This window comes from Euwallacea similis, chromosome 33, assembly GCF_039881205.1.
Source record: "Euwallacea similis isolate ESF13 chromosome 33, ESF131.1, whole genome shotgun sequence".
Lineage (NCBI taxonomy): Eukaryota > Metazoa > Arthropoda > Insecta > Coleoptera > Curculionidae > Euwallacea > Euwallacea similis.
Genome location: NC_089641.1, coordinates 890,991 through 898,999, shown reverse-complemented (window position 1 = coordinate 898,999; position 8,009 = coordinate 890,991). Strand labels below are relative to the sequence as shown.

At 36.7% G+C, this 8,009-nt stretch overlaps 2 protein-coding genes and 1 non-coding gene across 3 annotated transcripts; 2 read left to right on the top strand and 1 right to left on the bottom strand.

Moving 5' to 3' along the window:
* Positions 1 to 56: 56 nt before the first annotated feature.
* TRNAI-UAU (transfer RNA isoleucine (anticodon UAU)) lies at positions 57 to 148 on the bottom strand. Its single transcript is given in 2 exon segments — positions 57 to 92; positions 111 to 148. It is a non-coding gene; the product is annotated as a tRNA-Ile (tRNA).
* Positions 149 to 489: 341 nt separating this feature from the next.
* On the top strand, positions 490 to 1,639 carry LOC136418197 (TATA element modulatory factor-like). The gene is made up of 2 exons (XM_066404187.1): positions 490 to 903; positions 1,364 to 1,639. Exons 1-2 carry the CDS (start codon positions 636 to 638, stop codon positions 1,612 to 1,614), a joined length of 519 nt encoding a protein of 172 aa, XP_066260284.1. The 5' UTR covers positions 490 to 635; the 3' UTR covers positions 1,615 to 1,639.
* Positions 1,600 to 7,732, top strand: Tmf (TATA element modulatory factor). Its single transcript, XM_066404148.1, has 17 exons — positions 1,600 to 1,846; positions 1,897 to 2,065; positions 2,119 to 2,301; positions 2,356 to 2,476; positions 4,090 to 4,219; positions 4,327 to 4,493; positions 4,590 to 4,782; positions 4,839 to 5,040; positions 5,091 to 5,343; positions 5,561 to 5,793; positions 5,847 to 6,165; positions 6,215 to 6,476; positions 6,531 to 6,723; positions 6,881 to 7,037; positions 7,093 to 7,224; positions 7,278 to 7,454; positions 7,506 to 7,732. The coding sequence occupies exons 1-17, from the start codon at positions 1,615 to 1,617 to the stop codon at positions 7,707 to 7,709; spliced, it is 3,327 nt and encodes a 1,108-aa protein (XP_066260245.1). The 5' UTR covers positions 1,600 to 1,614; the 3' UTR covers positions 7,710 to 7,732.
* The last annotated feature ends 277 nt before the right edge of the window (positions 7,733 to 8,009 follow it).

Below are 8,009 nucleotides of genomic sequence, written 5' to 3'. Positions count from 1 at the left end.
CCTGAAAGTCTCAAATATGGAGAAAAATAACTGTTGAAATAAATTTAAAAAAAATATGCTCTAGGTGAGGCTCGAACTCACAACCCCGGCATCGCTCACGACTACTGTCTTATAAGTACCGTGCGCTAACCAATTGCGCCACTAGAGCTTGTTAGCAACCAACGCTAGTGGCAATGATAAACCTAGTGCTAAAATTTCCTTTACAATAAAATTACTTTTTTAAATCAAGCTAAAAATAACAAATTCTTGATTTTAAAAATCTTTAATCTTTCTTAGACTAGATTTTAATCTTTTCGAAGTAGCGAATTATTAAAAAAGTATATATTACCCAAATTATTAACAGACCGCGTGATAAGCAATGCTCATATTCAAGTTTAATCACATGACTGATACATTAGCCTTATTCGGGTCTGATCGAATTGAGTCGAATATTTTTCGATTACACAGCTGATTTTGTTAAACGTCAACAATTTTGTTGTCAAAAATGACGCAACGAAAACAAACCCTTCAGTATCCTTTAGGTGGCTTTTAAACCCTTTTTTCAAACAATTTTGTGGATTAGTACAATAATTCGTTAATCGGTTGAAATTCGCAGTAAATTCATCTCTTTGAGCGCTTAATGAGAATGTCCGAAAATGAGTTGGTTTGATGCGGGTGCCCTTGCTAACATCGCCAAATCGGCCCTGAAAGAGGCCCAAAAGACTATAGACAAAGCTCTGGATATTAAAGACGAGGGCGAGAATAGTGTCCCAGTGAACACACCCATCGATACTAATTCGGACGACTTTTTTGGCACCTGGGGTGTTACTCAATCAGGTAATATTTCAACTTCAAAGAAGGATATTCAAAATGAGGCCATGAAACAAGGCAAAATGGGTACTAGCATTTGGGAGAGTTTCACAGGTAAGTGCGAACTCTTCAATGTCTAACATACTTAATAATAATAATCAAAAACAATCTTTGAAGGAGTTATTCCTTTGAGGATTGCTTACATTTAGACTATTTCTGGTGGGTTTATTACATTATTACCCTTTATTGCTTATGAATGTAGGTCCATATATGTACATTTTATCCTGAACAAACAAAACAAATGACGTAAAGAGTGAAAATCTGCATAGTGTAAATGTTTGACAGCTTTGACTCACAGCCTTGACCCACATTCAACCAAAGTTTATTACCGCAAAACCAGCACTCAGCAATCAACTGTCCAATTTCATCCATCTGCCAAAAAAAAGCTTCATTAAAAATTAACTAATATTAAATTGAACTTTATTCTAGTTGCTTATGAAGTTAGTTTTAGTTAAGGAAAGCATATTATACTTATATTAACACTGTAAAATAGTCATAAAAGTAATTATTTCAGGTTCATTTTTTGATAATACTGGAACAAGAGAAGCTCATTCTCATTCAGTTGAAAGTCTAGATGACTCAATCGATTCTGCACATTTAAGAGATTTCAGTAAAAGTAAGCTAGTAGTACAGCATAGTGAAGAGGAACACATACCTGAAGATGACCATAAGAAGTTACAGGAAAGTGTCCTTGACACATTAATAGAAGTAAATTTAAATGGCAAGTGTTCATTGATAATGAGGAAAAAAGTTTTATTAACTTAAATGTTCTTTCTAGAAAAATTTGATCCTTCACACTTGCCTCTATCACTGGTAAGAGGACAACCAGAAAAGTCAGCTTCAAATTCTAATCGATTATCGGCTATTAGCTCAGATGGAAGTAAAAATAATTCTGAAAGTGTTGAGGTGCTTACAGGAAGCACTGAATGTACCACTACACCTGAGTCAGATATTTTATCATTTGGTTTAAGCACCTCTACATCTAGCTCTACCCAAGGTCTGATTAATTTCAGAAAATAACTGCATATTAAAAAGAATAATTTGCAGGGTTTAAGCAGACATCAGAGTCTGTAGAAATTTTATGTGATAGTCTTACTAGTCCTAGTTCAGTAGAAATTATCTGTTCTGACAGTACTAATAGCAGAAGGCACTCGCAACATACTGACAATGTTGTTTCTCCTTTAGAAGGGTCACCTTCAATAGAAGAGAAATTGGGGTAGGCTTAATGTCCAAAACTAAATATGTTTTTTTATATAAATGGCACTTTAGCATTGATAAAACTTCTCCAGAAAGTGTTGAAATCATCCCAGAAGACCAAGATGAAAATAGTGTTGCTGAGGATACTATGTCATACACCTCTATCTCAGAAAGCACATCAGCCACAGTATTAGATACAGCTTTTAACGCCCTAATTAAGCCACAAAAGATGCTTAAAGATACTTACAACAGCAGGTATAGGTTTAAGTTTGAAGTCTGAACTTCAAAAGTTAGTAATGATTGTTTCAGGCCTGAGTTTAGTGAGACAATTTCAAGTGATACAGGATCATTGAGCCCTGATAGAAGTATTGGGTGTGGGGAAGCTATTACAAGAGCACCTGGGAGAAGCATGCATTTGCCATTACAGCAGGTGAGGTTTTTCAGTTTGATAAAGATTTAATTTATGTTAAGTCACAATCTAAAACCCAAACACCCCGTAAGTAAACCTTGCTTTTTAAAAAAGTATATACACTCACTTTCACATGAAATGCACCACCCAGTAATAATAATAATTAAGTCTGTAATTTTGGCAAAATAATGCTTCATAATAGAGTAACAAATGATCAGACTTTCAATAAAAAAGAAAGAATGCTAGTGGTTTATTTGTCATCGACCTATTAGATTTTTTATTCAATTGTAAATAAATAAAATAATATTTACATGGAAATGTCAGTTTATTTTGTTGTTGAACTGTGAACAAGACATCTCAAAATGCCCCCAGTGAGACAGCGTCGAAAGTTTTCCCACGTTTCGGATTTTGATAGAGGGCGAATTATCGGCATGAAGGAGGGTGGACTTTCTTTTCGTGAGATTGCCCGGAGAATGAATCGGAACCACATCACGATTGCGAGAATATGGTCTTCGTGGTCTGAAGAAAGGGTTCAGCGACATCGTCCAGCTGGACGTCCTCCCCGTAGCAACAACGCACGTGAAGATCGACTTCTTAGACGGATGGCCATTGGTGATCGATTTCAAACAACAATGTCTGTTGCAGTAGATTGGGTGGGAGCTCTAAATCGTCGAGTGTCGATGGCAACAGTTTACAGAAGAATTTCGTCTTTTGGCCTGCATTCATACCGTCCAAATCTACGACTGCCACTAACCGCCCAACACCAAGCTTCCAGATTGGCCTGGTGTCAAGAACGAATTGATTGGAATCATGAGTGGAACAATATCGTCTTCAGTGACGAGTCGCGATTTTGTTTATGGATCAATGATGGTCGTAGAAGAGTCAGACGATACCGAGGTGAAAGAAGAAATTTGCAATTTTCTGAAAGGCGCCACACAGTTTTAACACCTAGTGTTATGGTCTGGGGTGCGATATGTGTTGGCCGAAGATCTTCTCGTGTGTTCGTTCCAGGCACCCTAAATGCACGTCACTACATTGACAATGTTCTGAGGCCAGTATTAGTACCTTTCATGCAAACTTTACCAAATGGCATTTTCCAACAGGATAATGCAAGACCACATAGTGCGAACATTACTCGACGATACCTGGAAGAAGCACAATTGGAAATACTGCCTTGGCCTGCACGGTCACCGGACCTATCGCCCATCGAACATCTTTGGGATGTGATAAGTCGCCGTCTTCGAAATTTACCGAAGCCTCCAAACAATGTGGATGACCTACGACATCATCTTGAGGTAGCATGGAATGAAATACCCCAGGAAGATATTGATCATTTGTTGCAAAGCATACCGCGAAGAGTACGTGCTTGCATTGCCGTACGAGGCGATGTCATTTATTATTAATTTTTTCATTATCAAATGTATCTTTTAACTGAAAGTCTGATCATTTGATACTCTATTATGAAGCATTCTTTTGCCAAAATTACAAGACTTAATTATTATTATTACTGGGTGATGCATTTTATGTGAAAGTGAGTGTATATTAATTTTTAAACAATCAATTATTTCATTTCCAAACCTAACTATTATAACTTTGATTAAACTACCTCATTAGCAACTATATGTTCATTATAGGTAAATCACAACCAAATTTTAATAGACACTCAACCTCAATCCATTAACAAGCAAACGGAGCTCCCGAAAATCCTGGAAAATACCAACATAATTGATATTCCCCAGGAGGAAATTTCAATGAAAAGTTCAGGTGAGAAATAGCCAATTGTAAAGATCTCTCTTTAATTTACTCCCCTACTGTCAACGTTTGTTTTAAAAATGTTCATAATATACAAAATTGAAAATTTCTCATTACAGGCTCTGAAACTCTGTTGGACACATCAACAGAAGATGGATCTGTGTCGGACAAAACCATTGTTGAAGTCCAAGAAAACGCAATGGAAAGTAGCAGTGACACCACAAGTACCACAACCGAAACTAGTAGCAATTCTACTTATTTGAAAAAGATGCTTGCAGATGCAATGGTAAAAACGTTCAACTGTTAGTTTTAGTTAAATAGATGCATAAAAGTTTTAAGAAATTGCCTTTAAAGTAAATGCATGTTGTGTGTTTGAATTTAGACAGAAAAATCGTCAACAGAAGAGAGAAGTCCCCCGAGTATTCCTCCGGAATTCTCTGATAAAGCTAGCTCGATTGAGAGTATAGCAACTTCCTCACAAATTGAAATTATCCATCGCGAAACATCTCCTTTGAGCTCAGAAAAATCAGATTTGGTTAAAATTGGATCAGACCACACCTCTTGTCATACATCAGGTTTGTACAACCTCAGATCTTCGATAAATTCGATCTAAAACAAGATAATTCTTTAGGGGACGAATTCGAAACTACTACTTCATCAGATATCGAAATAATCTCCAGTCCTAATGGAGATTCGAGTAGTACCCAAAGTCGTCAAAGTCCCTCTATGAAGGCTCGAATGAAAATCAAAACCGACGACTCTTCATTGCACAAAATGACAGTCAAAAAGGCTAAAGGCCATAATAGAGAACCTTCTGAAGCCTCTAGCATTAGGTTGTTGTTATACTCAAAAAACTATCAGAGTTGAAATAAAATTATTTCAGTGATGATTCTCATCCTAATGGCGATATCGATAGGCTTTTGAAGAGGATCTCGGAGATGACTGAAATTCTAGAATCCAGGGAATCGAAGCTTATCGACATGAACAGAAGAAACGCCGAGCTTCAAGAGCACAACTCCGATTTAAAGCAGCAGTTGGACTGCATTTTGACACAGCAGTTGGAAAGTGCCGATTTGAGTCAGGTCACTGAAGAGTATACTCAGAGGTTGTCTGCGTTAGAGAAAAAATTTCAACAGGTGAGTTGTTTCATTGGGAGGGATTTCGTCAACCAATAACAATTTAACCAATCTCACATTTTACACTGTTTACTAGACATACGGAGTATGTACGTGTAAATTTTCATCTTCCAAAAAATATTTTCAGTCTAAAGAGAAATATTCAGCTTGCTAGAGTTTTTATCAATAGAACATCTTATCTCTAATAACACAAATATTATTATATTAATGTGGCCAGGCTATTCGAGATAAAGACAGTCTAAGGAAGCAGCTGGACCAAGCCAAATTGGACGTCGCCACGCGTATGAGCAAAAACGAGCTCGAAGCTGCCGTGTCAGAAAAGGACGAAATCATTAAAGAACTAAGGGAAGAGGGAGAGAAACTATCCAAGCAACAGCTGCAACATTCCAATATAATTAAAAAGCTAAGAGTCAAAGAAAAGGAACATGAGAGTACAATAAGACATTTAAAGTAAGTGAATATTATTAGTGACATTTTAAGCATTTTTTAATAAAATTTTTCAGAGAAACCAATGAAAGTTTGTCACTAGAAACGGACCGTTTGAAAAAATCGTTATGCGCCAAAGAGGACGTTGAGCGTACTCAAATCGAGGCAGTTCATAATTTGACAACTAAAAACAAAAAACTGGATAATGAATTGTCTAAATTGAAAAGTCAGCTAGAGGACCTAACGCAGAAATTCGACACGACAAAAAAATCATTGGAAGCAGCCAAAAAGGAATTGATAGACAAAAGCAGGACTAGTTCAGAACTTGTGGCTCGTCAACAATTGTTGGAGAAATTGGAGAACGAGAAACGCATGACCGAATCGCAGAATGAAGATGTAAGTTAAATAACTACGAGCAGAATAACAATGAATCCACAAATTTCAGGTTATAAACCAATTGGATGATTTGCGGTACCAGCTAAGAAAGTCCGAAGAGGAACATGTGAAAAAAGAACAAAAATTCAAACAGGGAAACAGCAATCTGCTGCGCAGATTGGAAGAAGCCGAAAACAGGAACGAAGAGCTATCTCAATCCGTAATGGAAATCAGTAAACCTCTAGTCAGACAGTTGGAGAGTTTGCAAGCGGTTCACAGCTTGAAAATGTCGAGTTTCGAGAAGATTGAGAAAGAGTTGACTTTAAAAATTAGTAAGAATGTCTCCTCTTTTAATGTGAACCAGAATCTTAAGAATGTTTTTATAGGCGATTTGCAGAGCAAATTACAGGCGGCTGCCAGTTTGGAGCGATCGGCTCGAGAAGAGAGCGTGAGCTTGAGGTCGAAATTGGCAGATATGGAAGGTCAATTAAGTACTGCTAGGCATGAGGCAGAAGTGGCCAGCGTACAGCTGGAACAAGTCAAAACGGAAAGACAGATTGGGGAACAAGAACTGAAGAGGTAAAAATGTTATTAGGTTTCCTTAGCTTTTGAGCTAGAGACATTAAGAGAGACGTTTTCTTCAGATAAAAACTGTAGAAATTGAGATAATGGTGAAATATATATATTTTTAATTTTTGTATTCAAGGACCTGTTTAATGCTCTTCACGTTTTTCAGCAAAATCGATAAACTCTGCGAATCGATCAGGAGACAAACTGAAACTATTGAAGGCAAAGATAAAGAAATTCAGAATTTGAGGCAACAATTGACTCTAATGGAACGGATGACGTCTGAGGCGGACAGAAAGATACAAGTCTCAGCTCAATCATCTCAGGTAATACAGGTATATATCTCTACTTAAATGTAATATTGTATAAATTATTTCAAAGCAGGACAACTCAAAAAGTGACAATCCCACTATAATTGATCGTACCTCTCCCACTGCCGGCAGTAATTCGCCCACCTTAAGCTTAGGAAAAGCATCCGTTACGGAATCTCTAAGCAGCAGCTTTTGGTCACAAGTAAGTCACCAATTTGTCATTATATTTCCATTCACTTTAATTCATTGAAATAGGACGAACCTTTCGAAGTAGGCCACACACCCCGTTACACTAACATGTTCGAAATACAAATTTTGCAATCGAGCCTTAAGCAAAGAGATGGAGAACTTCAGCAACTCCAATGGGAGTTAAACCGGAGGGAACAGGAGAGAACGTTATTGAATACCGAGATATCGAGCCTAATTAATAAAGTGGGATATCTGATATTTATTTTATGTGTTTATTTCTTCGTATATATTTAGGTAGAAGAATTGGAAAAAATGGCCAAAGAATATGAAGAGGTGAGGACAGAGTTGGAAGCCTTGCAGCAACAATATGAAACATTGTGTCAGCTTTTTGGAGAAAAAGTGGAGGAAAATGAAGAGCTGAAGCTGGATTTGGTAGATGTTAAAGATATGTATAAAAGTCAGATTGATGAATTGTTGAGACAGCAGAAGGAAAAGTAATGCAAAAATGAGAAGTTTTGATATTATTCTTATTGGTTTTTTGCTAGATTCGGTTTTTTTGGGATTTATATGAAATTTAGCAAGAGGTAATGTATTGAATGTTCCTTGGCAATCGGTTTAGAAATTTAACTGTTTGATTACTTATAAAAAAATTAATATCCACACTAAAAAAAGCATATAAAGCCTGAAAATTTGCCTTTTGAGAGTTTTGCTTTCAGGAACATTTCAGAACTTTTTAACGCCTGTTTGTGATGGAAAATAAGATCATTAAGAAAGTTGATAATAATGTTTCGGAAATAA

Coding starts and splice junctions, on each gene's coding strand:
- LOC136418197 (XM_066404187.1), top strand. CDS start 636: ATGAGTTGGTTTGATGCGGGTGCCCTTGCTAACATCGCCAAATCGGCC. Junction 904..1,363: donor CATTTGGGAGAGTTTCACAG/GTAAGTGCGAAC, acceptor TAATTATTTCAG/GTTCATTTTTTGATAATACT.
- Tmf (XM_066404148.1), top strand. CDS start 1,615: ATGTTCTTTCTAGAAAAATTTGATCCTTCACACTTGCCTCTATCACTG. Junction 2,066..2,118: donor TCAATAGAAGAGAAATTGGG/GTAGGCTTAATG, acceptor ATGGCACTTTAG/CATTGATAAAACTTCTCCAG. Junction 5,794..5,846: donor AGTACAATAAGACATTTAAA/GTAAGTGAATAT, acceptor AAAATTTTTCAG/AGAAACCAATGAAAGTTTGT.